This window comes from Ornithorhynchus anatinus, chromosome X3 (genome assembly GCF_004115215.2).
Source record: "Ornithorhynchus anatinus isolate Pmale09 chromosome X3, mOrnAna1.pri.v4, whole genome shotgun sequence".
Classification (NCBI taxonomy): Eukaryota; Metazoa; Chordata; class Mammalia; order Monotremata; family Ornithorhynchidae; genus Ornithorhynchus; species Ornithorhynchus anatinus.
Window position 1 is genome coordinate 3,798,131 of NC_041751.1, and position 17,539 is coordinate 3,815,669.

A 17,539-nucleotide genomic window follows, 5' to 3' on the forward strand; every position below is an offset into this window, starting at 1 on the left:
GCTCACACCAAGCCTCTCTTTCTCTCTTCCTCCTCTTTCCTCCTCTCTTACCCATCTCTCCAGAAAATTCAGATGTTTAGGGACAGTCAGGCTGGAGAATATAGCAGGGGAAAATAAAAATAGATATCCTGCTAGTCATACTTAAGTGGAATTGGAGCTTTAAGGGAGAGGGTCCAGAAGTAGAGGTGGAGCAGAAAGAGTGAGGGGGAAAGAGAAGGGGAAAGAGAGAGGGAAGGAGTTGGATGGAGAGGAGAGGGATTTTTTGGACTTGCATCGGGCAGGGAGAAGGAAGTTACTAAAGCCAACTCTGTGCTTAGGGCAAGTGCTCAAAAGGAACAACTCTATTTGTAGAAGCCAGAGTTGGCTTAAAATACAAATCAAGGTCAGGCATGATAGTGGATGGTCAAGAATAATGACTAGATCTGAAAAAAAAATTGGAATACTTCAATTCCTACTGTTTGAGTAGGATGTTACAATTTGCAGACATCTTCTCCAGCCCCCGGGAAAGTATTCAGCACAAACTGATGATTGACGGATTTATGCTCCAGAGGGAGTTGAAAGACAGAGGCAAAAGCAGGCGGCTTTCTATTAATTAATTCCCGAATACTTGAAAATGGGAGAAGAGCAGAATTTAAGTATTTGTAAATTCCTTTCTCTGCCTGCGGGGCCTTCCCCGAATCATCAATCATCTCCCCACCCTATTTCCCACAACTACCACTTCAGCACGGCACGTCTCTTAAGTACTCCGGTTCTCACCCTCAACCCCCCAATATTTCAATTCTATTGCTCCCATTACCTGTAATTTATTTTAATATCTGTATCCCTCTCTAGACCGTAAGTTCCTCGTTTAAAGGGAATATGTCTCTCGGTTGTAACATACTCCCCCAGCACTTACTACAGTGCTCTTCACACAGAAAGCGCTCAAATACCACCCAGTGACTGCTCCACTGGATGATAAACTCCTTGTTGGCGGGGATTGTGTCTATTGACTCTATTGTAGTCTCCCAAGCGCTTAGTACAGTGCTCTGCACACAGTAAGCACTCAATCAATACGACTGAATGAATGAAAGGCACCAAGAAGATAAGTGGCTTGCTCAAGGTCACAGAGCGGGTAAGGGATGGAGCCGGGATTGGAACCCAGCCCCTCTGACTCCCAGCCCCGTCCCCTTTCCGCAGAGAATTCCTATCTGCTCCTCTCTCAGCAGGGCCTCAGGGGATACGGATCAATCCCGGGAGAGAATTCAGGGTCAGTTCTCTGCCTTTCCATCAGTCAGCCGTGAGCTGTTCCAATCGGAACAGCAGGCAAGTGACCAAACTGGGATTAGAATCACCCCACCATGCCTTGAAGTGACCTTTTAAAATATCCCGGAGCTCTGAGGAAGCTAAATCAACAAGGAACCATAAACGCCCAACAAGGGTCGGTCAATCTGCATCCTCTAACTCACGGAACTCAAACAGAGCATCACGGTCTGACAGCTGACAGGTCCATCCCGAGGACCAGCACATCACCAGCTGCTTTTATCCTTATCTCTAGGAGTCCGATCTCCACACCAGCCCCCGCGACACAGCCGGCTGCCGAAAAGCAGGAAATCAAAGCTCCACGAGTGAGGAAGTTAACCAGACAATACAGTTTGTGAGTTGTATGCGGCCCGTTTTTTTTTTTTTTCTGTTTCCATTTTGCAAAGGAGGAGGCTGGCAGGATGCATTCCCTTACTTACTCTTTCCCCCAAATCCTTTTGATTTATAGCAAATGAAGTCTAATGTAAGATTGCATTTTGCTCCCGAATGGACTCATCTGTTCCCATTATTGGCATAAATTAGCCTGTTCTCTGGACTACATTTGGGGGCTCGATTCAAAAAGCACACACTCTAAATCATATGGAGATGAAGTAAAATAAATTAGGACAGACTTCTCCAACTATGCACCTCCAATGTTCAGGACCAGTGGGAAAAAGTGGAGCCGGTAGTGGGGTGGCGATTGGCTTCCTTGGTGTTTCCCCCAAATCAGGCCAGGCCTGAGAACATACTTAGACCAAGGGATGGTCATTCATTCAGTAGTATTTATTGAGCGCTTACTATGTGCAGAGCACTGTACTAAGCGCTTGGAATGTACAATTCGGCAACAGATAGAGACAATCCCCGCCCATTGACGGGCTTACAGTCTAATCGGGGGGACGGACTGACAAAAACAATAGCAATAAATAGAATCAAGGGGATGTACACCTCATTAACAAAATAAATAGGGTAATAAAAATATATACAAACGAGCAGATGAGCACAGTACTGAGGGGAGGGGAAGGGAGGGGGGAGGAGCAGAGAGAAAGTGGGAAAAGGGGGCTTAGCTGAGGGGAGGTGAAGCGGGGGCAGAGAGGCAGCAGAGGGAAAAGGGGAAGCTCTGTCTGGGAAGGCCTCTTGGAGGAGGTCCCAAGGAGAAAACTTATCCTAGGTCTGCTGTTCTTCCCCATCCAGGTCCAGAGTGTAAATGCACAGTTTTGGATATGTTCCGGTGGTATTTAGATTCACTTTCCCAAGTCCATTCCTATGGGGCTCGATTAAACCTTTTCTCTACTCACCCGCCTCATGAATATCACTGAGGGGGCAGACAGAGTAAATGTACACTAACCCGTCCTAAAGGATGGTGCAGTCCAGGGCCCAGGGCCTTGTGCTTCCGGTAATGACCCTGCCACCATTTTAAAATCAAATAATAGAACCGTTTCCCCTGCCTAACAAACTCCTGTAGGCATTGGCCCCACCTTGAATAAAATGCTTCAACTCTCTCAGGAATCCATTTTCTAAAGTGAAACGGAAACTTCCCTCAAACGGCAGGGTCCTTTACCCTTCTTTCTAATCCTGTGGGAGGAATTTGGAGGCCATTCTAAACCAACGGTGTTGAGAGGTGAGGGGTGTTGGAGAAGTAGTCATTTTTCTCCTGAGAGAGGGAGAGAGAGAAGAAAAATAGCTTGCAGACTTAAATGTGAAAAGCACTGTGTGCAAGGCACTGTACAAAGGCTCACAGTCTTACACCCCATTTTAGAGATGAGGTAACTTAGACACAGTGACTCACCCAAGGTCACACAGCAGACAAGTAACATTACCGGGATTACAACGCAGGTCCTTCTGACTCTCAGGCCCAGACTCTTTCCATTAGGCTATGCTGCTTCCCATCCTTTTGGAAAAAATCCTTCTTAAATTTTTCCATAAAGAAAGAGTTCTTTGGGCGATTTAATTTCACAACAAGCCTGGGAGCTCTGTCTTTATTGTTTTATTATACTCTCCCAAGTGCTTAGTACGGTGCTTTGCACACAGTAAACAGTAAATACGATGGAATGAATAAATGTATAATAATACCTGTTTCGAGACAGGGGAAAAGAATGCCTTTGAAGGGCAATTCTTATCAACTGGGCTGGGAAGCTTCATCAGGCAGAGAGGGCTTGTCATTTTCTTCTAGAAGCATCATTATTTACAACTCCAACTGAGTTGTTGACCCGTGTTGTGGCTGGACGTGTCATTTCGCCTCAGCCAGGAGGTGGCAACTGGTTATTGGATGTGTGAGAAGCTTCCCCGCTCAATAGCTCAGAGCCACACAGATGGTCCAGCTTTGTCCATCCAAACAACTTTCAGCTCCAAAGGGAGTCGTCCGGGTCAGCAGGCTGGATGGAAACTCACGTCGATCGATCTCTAACATATCTGTTGTCGTGGGCATAATATCCCCCGGCAAGTATCAAGCTCGATTTCAAGGAGCAACCTGGCCCAAGGGGTTTGTTTTCTTTCTGAGGAATGATGCGTCGCTGGTGGCTTCTGAGAAATCATCAAAAGCGAATTCATGAGAAGCATCAGGGCCTAGTGGCAAGAGCACGAGCTTAGGAGTCAGAGGTCAGTTGTTCTAATCCCGGCTCTGCCACTTGTCTGCTGGGTGACCTTGGCCAAGTCACTTAATTTCTCTCAGTTCCCTCATCTATAAAATGGGGTTTGAGACTGTGAGTCCCATGTGGGACAGGGACTGTGTCCAACCCGATTTGCTTGTCTCCACCCCAGTGCTTAGTACAGTGCCCCGCACATGGTAAGTGCTTAACAAATACCACAATTATTAATTACTATTATTATTGTCCTCTAGAGGCACCTCCCTCCCCCGCCAACGCCTCTCCGGGGACCTATTTTTTTTGTCGTAATGAGCAGAGCTTCATGTGTTTTTAACAACCACAGTGATGAAGATGACCTTCCTCCAGCCTTGGCAGCCACGGTGACGGCTTCAGGGACGGCAACGAAATCCACATCCGTGTCGTCGGCGTCTCCTGTGTCTCAGAAGGCCAACACCCCTCAAACCTCCATGGGACCCAGTCAGTTGTCCCCCTGTGCAAAGGTACAGTCCAAGAGGGGTAAAAAGAATGATTAATACGGTATTTGTGAAGCCCTTACTATGTGCTAAATGCTGCGCTCTCTGTAGACACGAGACAATAATAATGACTGTGGTATTTGTGAAGCGCCTTCTGTGTGCCAGGGACTGTACTGAATGCTGGGGTAGATACAAGGAAATTGGGTTGGAAACAGTCCCTGCCCATATGGGGCTCACAGTGTTCATCCCCATTTTCCAGAAGAAGTGATCGAGGCACGGAGAAGTGAAATGACTTGCCCAAGGTCACACAGCAGACAAATGTCTGAGCCAGGATTAGAACTCAGATCCTTCTGTCTCCCAGGCCCGGGGTCCAGCCACTAGGCCACAAATGAGATCGGACGTAGTCCCTGTCCCACACGGGGCTCGCAATTTAAGGGGAAGGGAGAATAGGCATTTTATCCCCAGCTTATAGATGAGGAAAAGGAGGCTCAGAGAAGTTAAGGGAACTCTTCCAAGCGCTTAGTACAGTGTTCTGCACACAGTAAACACTCAGTAAATATGATTGATTGATTGACTCGCCCAAGGCCCCACAGCAGGCAAGTGGAGAACCTAGGTCTCCTGGTTCCCAGCTCTTTGCTCTTTCTACTAGACAATGGTATCAGAGAGCAGGCATCTAGTTTGAAAATAAGGACCGCGAGAAGTGAGGAAAGAGGCCGCCTTCCCACAGTTGACTGGATGTTGGCTGGATATGGAACCAGAAGCATTTTTTTAATGGTACTTGTTAAGTGCTTTCTATGTGCCAGGCACTGTACTAAGCATTGGAGTAGATCCAAGCTAATCAGGTTGGACACAGACTTCATCCTACATGGAGCTCACAGTTTTAATCCCCATGTTACAGATGAGGCACAGAGAAGGGAAGTGACTTGGCCAGGGTCAAGGCCAGGGGCCAGGGTCAAGGGACGGAGCCGGGATTAGAACCCAGGTCCTTCTGACTTCCAGACCCGTGCTCTCTCTCTTCTAGGCACGCTGCTTCTCATGGAAGCAGTACAGCTTTGTAACTCCCTGCGTAGGCTTTCTGCGGCTGGGAAGAGAGCAAGATGGTTAGCGGCCTTTAATTTTGATTGCAGAATTCGATGAGCATATCGATTCCTGGGTTGGATCCATCCAGGTTCCCTTTCAACATCTGAGTTCGCTTTCCCTGAAAGCTGAGGAATGGGTGTGCGTGCTCTACTTTTCCCTTTAAATGCCCCGTGCTGGGGAAGGATCCCTAATTTACCAGGAACACGGTTTTCTTCCCTTAGAATCCCCCTGACGTTGGAGGAGTGTTTACTTTGGAACCAGGTGACTTGCTGATGGATTTCACTGAAGCCACCCCCATGGTAAAATTCCAGTTTTACTCTTGAAAGTTTCACCTGACTGTTAAAAAAAACAACAAATCACAGCAAACCACAGCGTTACTCTTTGGCCGATGACCTGGGTGTCTCAACTCTGCCGGCATCTATTTTTTTCAGCGATTGGATACATACTACGGGCTTCCGGTGCTCCTTTATTCCAGGATTGGACTTGTTCCTGGTCGATCCTCTCCTTGTCCTTCGTATTCCAGAATGCCACTGCAAGCAGATAGCCTACAATTTCCTTGGTGGCGGCACGCGGCTCCATTCCAGAGTTGGCCTGGTTAGGTCTCCGACGGGAGGCCCCGCTTTTCATTTCATAAATTATCAGGGGCCTTCGACACTCATCTCCACACTCCCGCTTCATCTCTCCCTTCCTACTGCTCCCCAACAGGCAGTGATGCGGGTTTTCTTCTGAGGAGGCTTGCTAGGAGTGTCTACTGCTATTGCTATGGGAAGTAGCGTGGCGTGGTGGCTCCAGCCCGGGCCTGGGAGTCGGAAGGACGTGGGTTCTAATCCCGGCTCTGCCACCTGTCTGCTGGGTGGCCTTGAGCAAGTCACTTCTCTTCTCTGTGCCTCAGCTATCTCATCTGTAAAATGGGGATTAAGACCGTGAGCCCCATATAGGACAGGGACTGTGTCCAACTCGATTTCCTTGTATCCACCCCCACCGCTTAGTAAGCGCCTGGCACAAATACCACATTATTATTATTATTACTATACCAACACACGCCTTCTTCCCCACCTCTGGTGCCATTTGCCTGAAGAGCCATTTTCCTGGTCCGCCACCTTCCTTCCCTCTAGAGAATCAATCATTCAGTCGATCAATCATATTTATTGGGTGCTTACTGTGTGCAGAGCACTGTACTAAGCGCTTGGGAGAGTGCAATATAACAATAAAGAGACACATCCCCTGTCCACAACGAACAGTCTAGAGGGGATGCAGACATGAATATAAATAAATGCGTAATAAACCATCATTTATAAGTAATTATTTATATACAGCAAATAGATGATTATTTATAGTAAACAAATGGGATCCGCAGCTCTCTTTTCTCCAGTGCCCAGTTGATAGATAATTCAGAGAGGAAACTGGCTCGCGTGGATCACGGAAATGAGCAGAAGAAAATCACCCACAAGTGAGAGAGTGATCTATCAAGGAAAGAGAAGGGGAAACTAGGAGCGGAGTGAATATTTCATGATGCTATTTCCCTCTTGATAAGTAATTAAGACTATTTCCAGATTTGAGGAAGCGATTTTGATAAGTACAGGGATCTGTGCCCTATAAACTGAACTAAAGAAAGGAGCGACTACTGAAATAATCAAGTGGGAAGCAGCTTGGTCTGTTGGAAAGGGCATGAGCCTGAGAGTCAGAGGACCTGGGTTCTAATCCCAACTCCACCCCCTGCGTGCTGCGTGACCCTGGGCAAAGCACTTTGTTTCTCTGTGCCTCAGTTTCCTCAACTGTGAAATGGTGAATCAATACCGATTCTCTCTCCTACTTAGACTGTGAACCCCACCTGGGTCAGAGACTGTATCCTACTTTTTTGATTTGTACCTCTCCTAGCTCGTAGAACGGTGCTTGACGTAGCGATCGCTTAACATATACCACAAAAAAAACCACCCCAAAGACCTTGGGGAGGAGAGTGGTGATGAGAAAAATGAAACATTTTTTCCATCTGATTTTAGAGGGGACCCTCTTAAATCCAGGATTGTTGGGATTTCCATCTTGTGGCTTATTTTTCAGCAGTTCCAGTCAGCATAAAAAACCAACATTGAATTGGAATCAGTTTCATTAATAGAAATGATCATAAATATTTAGTCATGAAGGTACAGATGTTTCCATCCATTCATTCTTTCATTTATTCAATGGTATTTATTTTGTAGGGCAGTGTAGTAAGTGCCAGGTGAGTCAAAAGAAGAAAAAGACACAATTTCTGCTTCCGGGGAGCTTACAGTATCTATTATTGGTAATAATAATAATGGTATTTGCTAAGCGAAGCTGAGAAGCAGCGTGGCTCAATGGAAAGAGCCTGGGCTTGGGAGTCAGAGGTCGTGGATTCTAATCCCGGCTCTGCCATTTATCAGCTATGTGACTTTGGGCCAGTCACTTCACTTCTCCGGGCTTCATCTGTAAAATGGGGATGGAGACTGCGAGCCCCACGGTGAGCCCCACGGAGGACAACCTGATTACCTTGTATCTACCCCAGCGCTTAGAACAGTGCTTGGCACGTAGTAAGCGCTTAACAAATCCCATTCTTAATATTATTGATATTATTAACCCAGACGCCCACCCAAGAAGAAGGACGGTGGCCTCCCTAAGTAGATAACAGTGCGTCAACACCCATCAGCAATTTAAGGAGTTGATTGCGCTCGCCCATTTCCTCGGGACAAAGGCGTTAATGCGTTGCTAATCGCAGCTCAGAATTTGCGGATTCCCTCCCAGCTGGGACCTGCTGAGTCGCCCCCTACTAGAGGATTTTGCCCAAAGCCCACTGGGTCCACGGGTCAGTGGACAGATGAGTGGAAAGAGCCCGGGCTTGGGAGTCAGAGGTCGTGGGTTCTAATCCCGGCTCTGCCACTTGCCAGCTGTGTGACTTTGGGTGAGTCACCTAACTTCTCTGTGCCTCAGTTATCTCATCTGAAAAATAAGGATTAAGACTGTGAGCCCCACTTGGGGCAACCCGATTACCCTGTATCTATCCCGGCGCTTAGAACAGTGCTCGGCACATAGTAAGTGCTTAACAAATACCATTATTATTATTGTTATTATTATTATCAGCTGCTGCAGCCCTCTACTAGAGGAATTTGCCCAAAGCCCACTGGGTCTACAGATCAGCTATGCAGCTCGGGACTTTCCTTCTCTTACACGCTAACCCCACCGTGCCCCTTCACTCCCTTCCCTCTAGTCTCCCCTCCTCTGCCCCTTATGCCCGGCCCTCCTCTTCATCCCCTTTCCCATAGGCCACCCCCGACCCAGTGCCCTCATATTTCCTCCTGCCTTCAAGACATCTCTACTTGGATATCCTCCCGTCACCTCAAACTTAATATGTCTAAAAGAGAACTTATCTTCCCACCCAAATCCTGTCCTCCCCTGACTTTCCCATCACTGTAGATGGCACCACCATCTCACAAGCGCATAACCTTGGCGTTATCGTTGTCTCCTCTCTCTCTCATTCCACTCACATATTCAATCCATCACTTAATCCTGTCGGTTCCACCTTCACAATGTCACTAAACTCCACCTCTTCCTCTCCATCCCACGTTAATTCAAGCATTTATCCTATCCCACCTTGTTTACTTAACTTGCCCCCTCCTACCTCACCTTGCTACTCTCCTACTACAAGCCACCCCAAAGACTTTGCACATCTAATGCCAAACTTCTCATTGTACCTCCATCTCATCTATCTCGTCCCCGAGCTCTTGTCCACATCCTGCCTTTGGCCTAAATGCCCTCCCTCCTCATATCTGACCGATAATTACTGTGCCCCCCTTCAGAGCTTCACTGAAGGCCCATCTCCTCCAAGTAGGCCTTCCCTGACAAAGCCCTCATTTCCTCCTCTCCCACTCCCTTCTGTGTCGCTCTGACTTGCTCCCTTTATTCATCGCCCCTCTTAGCCCCACAGTACTTATGTACATATCTCTTATTTATTTATTTATTTATTTATTTATTTATTTATTTATTTATTTATTTATTTGTTCGTTCGTTCGTTCGTTCATTCATTCATTCATTCATATTAATGTCTGTCTCCCCCTCTAGACGGTAAGATCGTTGTGGTCAGGGAATGTGTCTGTTTACTGTTATATTACACTCTCCCAAGCACGTTATAATTCTCTGCACACAGTAAGCACTCAATAAATGCGACTGAATGAATGGCACATTCCCTGCCCACAATGAGCTTACAGTCTAGTGGTATTTGTTAAGCCCTCACTATATGCCCAGCACTTTACTAAGCACTGGGGTAGATACAGGAATAATCAGACTGGACACTAGTCCCTGTCCCACACCAGGATCACGTCTAAGGGAGAGAGAGAACAAGTATTAAATCCCCATTTTACAGATGAGGAAACTGAGGCACAGAGAAGTTAAGGGACTTGCCCAAAGTTACACAGCAGCCAAGTGGATTAGAACCCAGGTCCCGATTCTCAGGCCCACACTCTTTCCACAAGGCTATACTGCTCCTTGGAATCCTCCTGAGATGTATTTCTTTCTGTTCGTTGCTATGGACTCAGGTTTGAGAAACAATTAAAGCAAGGGAGAGAGTTCCATGCCTCAGGGGAATGAAGGCGGAAGCCTGCCTCAGAGCGTGTCGCCGTGTTTGATTCAAGCGTCTCTGAGCAGGATCTCTGTCCTTGAATAGTTCTGGGAGAGGAATAATGATAGCCAGGTTCATGCTACCCCCTACTCTGGAAGCCTGAACACTTGCCTTGGCTGTTGTGGTTTACAGTGGAGGTCTTTAGGTAAACTGAAAATCTAAAACACTTCCATTCGAGCTCCAGAGAAAGGTTCCCACTGCCTGTCTCTCCTCATAGATTCAGATCAGACTCATGGAGGCTCTGATTTTCCATAACTGAGTCTAGATTTTGAGTGAGACTGTAGCCAGGTTCATTAGCAGGCGAACACTGTGTGGGACAGGGACTGTGATCCAATGGTTAGTATGGTGCTTGGTGTTCATAGTAAGCTCCTAACAAATACTATTACTATTGTTATTAGATACCAGCTATTACTATTATTAGGTGCAGGCTGATTCAGCAAGGCTTGAGGATTCTAATGAGAAAAGAAACTCATCATGAAGAAGGGTCAGTGATTTAAGTGAGTCATTCTGTGCTGCTTTCCTTCTTTTTATTTTATTTTTAATTGAGAATTTTAAGAGAGGATGAAACTTGCAAGGAACATATTTTTTAAAGTGGTTGGAAGAGCAGCGTGACCTATGGGAAAGAAACCAGAACTGAGAATCACAAGACCTGGGTTCCAATACCGGCTACACGACTTGCTTGCTGTGTGACCTGGTCAAGTCACTTAAATTTTCTTTGCCTCAGTTTAAACATCCATCAGATGGGGATTCAATTCCCATAATGCCCATAACCTTGGCATGATCCTCAGCTCATTCCTTTCATTCATTCATTCACGTATTCATCGTGTCACCAGATCTGTGGTAGCCCAGACAGACGATTCCCAGAAAGGATACTTGTTTTCAGCCTATTAAAACCAAACTTTATTGGGCTTTCATCACCGCATTGATTTACTACAGTACCTTCTTCTCTGCAGGAAAAAGCCACACTTAACATCCACATTTCTAGATGTAAGAAGCTAAGGGTTTGGAGAGGCCTGTTTTATTTGCAGATTTCTAAGTGGCCTGGCTAGCCTAGGACAGGTCACAGGATTCAGAATGGAATCTCCATTGCTCTTTGACCTGAGAGCTGAAGCTGCCGAACACAGGGCAGGCTAACCCTAAATCTTTCCTGAACTGAGTTGAACGGACTCTATTGCCTAACCAGTACCCGGCAGGTCATAAAAGACATCCATTCGGTACTGACACGTGTCAAATTCAAAATGAAAACAAGACAGTTGGAGTAGTTTTGTCCACAGACACGACCGCAAACACATGTTCCGGGTAGCCTCATTTCATCAGGAGAGAGACATAACACCATATGATATCAAACATATCAAGAAATTGGGGAAAAAATAGAGGAGAAACGCATCAACTGTGTCGTTGGAAATGGTTGAAATCTACAGGGACTACAGAGAAACAAGGTACATAAAGCAGAAATCGCTGATGGGTCCTTTTTCAACCATGAATCAATATCTTGTTAAGACAGGAGAGTTATGATTTTCTCTCCACTGGAGAGCTGGGACACTGCTTTCTACCTCCAAGGATTGGCAACAATTCTGCCAATTTTCAAGTTTGCACTGACCTTCGTGTAGCCTGAGAAACTTATAAAGGTATTTCAGTTAAGTTGACAGAAACTTTGTACTGAGGGGCAAAAAAAGGACTGAATATGGCTGATGCCCAGTTACAGAGATGAGAGTGAATATCAGGACCAAATAAAACCGGACTAATCCTGCCTTCCCACTGATTTGCTGTATCACCTTCAGAAAGTTACTCGAACGTTTTAGAATCACACAAAGTATTTAGAAGAGCTATCAGGGGTTTCCTAGCATTTGATATATGCATTTCTCCCCCCACATCATTTTCATCGTCATCGGTACTTATTGAATGCCCTACTGTACACTGAGCACTTGGGAGCATACAATTAAAGTAGAAGACACTGGCTCTGTCCCTGAGGAGTTTATGACCAATCAATCAATCTAGGATCTGTCACTTTCATCTTATTCATAAATTTATAGTGCTCCATCTCTGTAGCCTGGAGTTAGGGTTCAGATGCAGAGGGAAATTCCAGAGACAACCTATTCCCTGCCCAAGTAGAGCCTATATTCAATCAATCGGTCAAGTATAGTCAATCAAGTATAATGTTAGAGAAGCAGCATGATCTAGTGGATAAGAGTCAGAAGGACCTAGGTTCTAATCCCCGCCTGCACCACATGTCTGCTGTGTGACCTTGGGCAAGTCACTTCACTTCCTCTGGGCCTCGGTTCCCTCAACTGTAAAATGGGAATTAAGACTGTGAGCCCCATGTGGAACAGGGATTGGGCCCAACCCGATTTCCTTGTATCCACCCCAGCACTAAGAACAGTGCCTGGCATATAGTAAGCATTTAGCATATGCAGCTATTATTATTGTTATTCTTATCAATATTCTAGCCTGAGAAGGTGCTATGGATTGATTGAAGCCAGAAGCAGATTTGGCTACATGAAAGCAAAGAAAACCCTCGGGAAAACACAGGATTCCTGTGATTACTATTACAGTATTTGTTAAATGCTTACCATGTAACCTTATTGTGGGCAGGGAACGTGCCTGTTTATTATGTTGTACTCTCTCAAGCGCTTAGTACAGTGCTTTTCACACAGTAAGTGCTCAATAAATCCGTTTGAATGAACGTGTCACGAGTTTCTAAGCGCTTTCCTCAGCCTCTCCCAGCCATGCCTCTCTGGTTTGGGGCCAGTGAAGAACAGGTAACGGAGGAGGTAGGGGATATCCTCTCTGGATTAACCTGCCCCGCCCGAGCTAGCAGCCGGACACGTGACTCTATCGGTCAGTCAATCAAACGAGAGCATTTATTGAGCATTTACTCTGTGCAAGGCACTGTACTAAACGCCTGGAGAGTACATTTCGGCAACAAATAGAGAGAATCCCTATCCAACAACGGGCTCACAGTCTAGAAGCGGGGGGAGACAGACAACAAAACAAAGCAAGCAAACAGGCATGACTATAAATAAATAGAATAGATAAATAGATGGATAAATGCTGTGGGGGAGGACCTAAATGCTTGCCACCGGAAACCCTAAACACTGGTAATAGAGAGAGGGGGTTGGGAAGAAAGGAGGTGGGTGAGCTCCAAATCCCTCTCAGCTGTGCAATCACAGTGCACTTTGTTCAGAAACCCTGTGCTGTTAGATAAGGATCGTTTTTGTCGCTGCTTCTGGCTGAACCCGCTTTTCTATATGTCCTAATCGAGAGGCCTGTGCCATGGTCGATATGCATGGATTCCCGCTGAAAAAGCCAGGCAAGCTGCACTCTGTGTCATCGACGCCAAACCGGTTTCTTGAAGTGGGGACTATTCCTCCAAAGCCTAAACTGCATGGACGAAACAATCCCATCAACCGGTCGTATTTGCTGTCTGGGTATTTGCCGTTTCTATTTGTTGTGGTTTGCTTCTGTCAGTTTTCATTAGCTCCCCCGAGCCTTTGCGTTCTGATTTATTAAAAGTTCTTGGGAGACTGTGATGCTTTGCTTCATGCTTTCTCATTTTTGTGCTCTGAAAATAACATCTTTTTCTTTATCTTTTTTAAAGATAAAGACATTCCCCGCTGATCCATCTAATCCTTTTTTCGATCCTTTTACAACAGCACCACAGTTTTCTGTAAGTAGAACCCGGAACCGAAACGCTGCGTTGTTTAGAACGGCACTTGATATCTGAATGCTTTTCAACAGGGATTTTTCAGAAAGCGATCGGTCCTGACGATAAAGCTCGTGCTGTGCGTTGTGTGCTCGAAGCAACCAGATGCGTCTGTTCTCCATGGGAATCAGAAAATAAATAAATTATGGTATTTGTTAAGGGCTTACTATGGGTCAGGCACTGTACTAAGCACTGGGGTAGATACAAGTAAATCGGTTGGACACAGTCCCTATCCTGCCTAGGGCGCACAGTCTTAATCCCCACTTTACAGGTGAGGTAACTGAGGCACAGACAAGTGAAGTGACTTGCCCAAGGTCACACAGCAGACAAGTGGCGGAGCCGGGGTTAGAAGTCATGACCTTCTTCCTCCCAGGCCCGCGCTCTATCCACTCGACTGTGCGCTTGTTGGCCTGGGTAGGTCTCTCCCAGACATACCAAAGTCACTGTTCATCCCACCTTAAAATAAAATAAATCTAGAGAATAAAATCCGGCTGCGTGACCTGCAGGAGTCAGCCTGTGTTAAGGATCTGGAGGGATAGTCTGACCTCAATCTTCCCCAAGCAGTTTCTGAGGCAGGTGTCTGCTCCCTGCCTAATCAAAGGGAACTTTGTGTGTAAAACAGAGGCAAAGGGTTGGGAGCAAATTGCCAGAGAGGGGCTGCTTATGAAACAGCAGATGCCTTAATTCAGGATGAAAATTCAGGCTGGGCGCAGTGGCCAACATCCCTTCCTCCCGGACTTTCCTCCCGGCCACAGCCCCGAGCGAGCTAATGGCTCACTGCCGTGATGGGAGGGTTTAGGAAATTCCTCCCTTGGTTTATTTTTAGAGGAAAATTGGACCCCTGAGCTCGAACGATTAATGTCGAGCCGTAGGAATTACCTCAGGTGATTCATGGTGCCACAGATTGAAAAATCTGTTGGATGACCCCACTGCGGAATAGTGTTCCAAAGATTTTCCATATAGCCAGCCCAGCCCCTGAGAGCAGAACTGTTTAGAAAGATTGGTGAGGAAAGGAGATGGACCTTGATTCCCTTCAGGTAGTGGAAGGGCCTCAAGAGGAGGGGAGAGCGAGTCAGGAAGATAGGTCTGGTCTGGGAACGTGTTGACGTTTGGCTAGATGATGATGGATTGGGAAGGGTGAGGAGGCCCTGATCTGGAAGGCCTCCTGGATTCTGTCAGCAGACTACTGCCTCAGCTGTGCAGAGGAGGCCTGTTGGTTTCAGCAGAAACAGGAGGAGGGAATTAGGAAATCATTAAAATCTCTGGCTGCACTAGGGGCCCCTTGAAGGATCCTAGATCTCCATCAATCAAGAAGGAAGATATAAGCTGGCCAGGGACAGCGATTGTGCACCAACTCCATTGTTTTGAACTCTCCCAAGCACTTCCTACAGTACTCTGCACATTGTAAGCACTCAGTAAATACGATTGATTGAACCAAGTGAGCATGGATATGCCTCCCCTTTAGCCCAGATCCAGGACAAAATGGCTGTCACTTAAAGGAGACTTTTCTTCCATCTCTCTTTAACGCCTTCGACTACTAAACGTCTAATTTTACCGTCTTTCCAAAAGGGGTGGAAGGTGTTCTTTGGCATATCGATATATAGTGCATACGGTGGGATTTAAAACATTGGGCTGGAGATTAGATTAATGTGGTATCCATTTCCAAATGAATTCAGAACGATGATCAAAAGGTCACTAGATGGAGTGGATGTCTTAGAAACAGTTCAACTTGCTATTAATTCATTTCTGTGAGATCTTGGACACTTCTGGAAAAGGGTCTCCAAGCCTGGGACTTCAGGGTCTCATCTAAGAGTGAATTCTTTAGTTGAACCTTATAGCGACCACCTGCACAGCGATGCATTGGTGAAGCAGCATGGCCTAGTGGATAGAACATGGGCCTGGGAGTCAGAAAGACCTGAGGTTTCATCCTGGCTCCACCACATCTCCGCTATGTGACCTTGGACAAGTCACTTAAGTTCTCTCAGGGACCTCATCTGTAAAATGGGGGGTGAAGACTGTGAGCCCCATGTGGGACATGGACTGCGTCCAACCTGATTAGCTTGTATCTCCCCCAGAGCTTAGAACAGTGCTTGACACATGCTTCACAAATACCATAAATAAATAAAAAGTGCTTCCCGTCTTGATGATGTACAAAGGAATCTTCAGGCAGATCTGACTCACAGGCCCCTGTGTGATCAGGCAGCAGGCCCCTTAAGGTGCAGCTTGGCATCGGAGCCCATTTGCACTCCATTTTCCACAACTGGGAAGGAAGATTTATGTCACCATTTTCACATGAGGATACCCATCCCTGTCAACGACAGGTTCAACCTGTTTTCTTCCCCCCTCCTGATGAGAGAGATGTTCACTCGCTTAGGGGAGATTAACACAGTGAAAGCAGGCGACGCAACTACTATTAATCTGCTACTTTCTGTCTTCTCAGGCAGATTTTAAAGAAAATAAAATACAGCCCTGCGCTGTGTTGCCTTCTCCAGTGACCCCGACGACCACAGTGAGGCCGTTGACAGAGACCGTCTCAACAGTGCAAACAATGTATACGACACATAAGCCCATTTCTCTGGTGGACAGGTAAAACTCTGAATGTTAATAGACTGAGTTTCTCTTTCGGTAAAGGTCCTACGAATCAGAGTTCATTTCATTCCCATATCGTCCTTTACCTGATATGGAGAAAATACTGCCTTGTTTTCCTGCCATGCTAAGCACCTGGCTGGTTAATTACCTATTACGTAGTCAATATTATCTAAGAGAAGCAGCACGGCCTAGCGAGAAGAGCATGGAGCCTGGGAGTCAGAAGACCTGACTTCTGATCGCCGCTCTGCCGTTTGTCTGCTTTGTGACAAACTGTGCCTCAGTTAACCTCATCTGTTAAAGTGGGGTTAACCCATAATCTGAACCCCATGTGGGACATGGATTGTGTCCAACCTGATTATCTTGTATCTACCCAGCGCTTAGTTCAGTGCCTGGCACATAGAAAGTGTTTTTTTCAAATACTATCTTTTTTTAAATCAACCAACGGTATTTATTGAGCACTTACGCTGTGCAGAGAATTGTACTAAGCATCTGGGAGACGACCTATGATGATCTAGAGAAGCAGCGTGGCTCAGTGGAAAGAGCATGGGCTTGGGAGTCAGAGGTCATGAGTTCGAATCCTGCCTCTGCCACTTGTCAGCTGTGTGACTGTGGGCAAGTCACTTCACTTCTCTGTGCCTCAGTTACCTCATCTGTGAAATGGGGATTAACTGTGAGCCTCACGTGGGACAACCTGATTACCCTGTATCTTCCCAGCGCTTAGAACAGTGCTCTGCACATAGTAAGCATTTAACAAATACCAACATTATTATTATTATTATTATTATTATTATCTAGCTATCTTCTCGTGATCATCATCATCAACATCAGGATTAATCGAGAGTGCTATCCTAGGTGCTAAGACTATGAGGAAGATTAAGACATGGCCTTTGCTCTCAAAGAGATTAGAATTTAGTGGTGAGGAAGAGGGAGAGAAAAGACAAAAACATGCACTTTGGTTAAAAAAAAATAAATTGCAGGTTCCAGGGTGACAGATTCCTTTAGAATCCACTGATCCTTCTTCAGGTGCCACAGAATAACTAGAAACTGTGATCACATGGGCAACCTGAAAAAAATTTCACAGATCCCATCTGAGTCTTAATAGAATTAGATACCCTCTGATTCATCAGCCAGCAAACGAGAGGCAAATTTATTACCTGAATATTCTGTGGCAATTCATAATAATGATATCGGTGAAGCGCTTACTATG

General features: G+C 46.1%; 1 protein-coding gene across 6 annotated transcripts in view; it reads left to right on the top strand.

Moving 5' to 3' along the window:
* EPB41L4B (erythrocyte membrane protein band 4.1 like 4B) overlaps positions 1-17,539 on the top strand; it is a 114,730-nt gene that overhangs the window by 90,842 nt on the left and 6,349 nt on the right. For 2 of the 6 annotated variants that reach the window (XR_005659629.1, XM_039910668.1), the window contains exons 20-24: positions 1,535-1,633; positions 4,204-4,360; positions 5,635-5,712; positions 13,639-13,707; positions 16,184-16,329. Coding sequence is in view for 2 of the 6 variants with exons in the window: in XM_039910668.1 (XP_039766602.1) it covers positions 1,535-1,633; positions 4,204-4,360; positions 5,635-5,712; positions 13,639-13,707; positions 16,184-16,329 (549 nt within the window). In the remaining 4 variants the exon portion in view is untranslated. Of the gene's footprint in view, positions 1-1,534; positions 1,641-4,203; positions 4,361-5,634; positions 5,713-13,638; positions 13,708-16,183; positions 16,330-17,539 lie in introns of those variants that run through there. The other 4 variants (XR_005659630.1, XR_005659631.1, XR_005659632.1 and 1 more) reach the window with 4 other exon arrangements.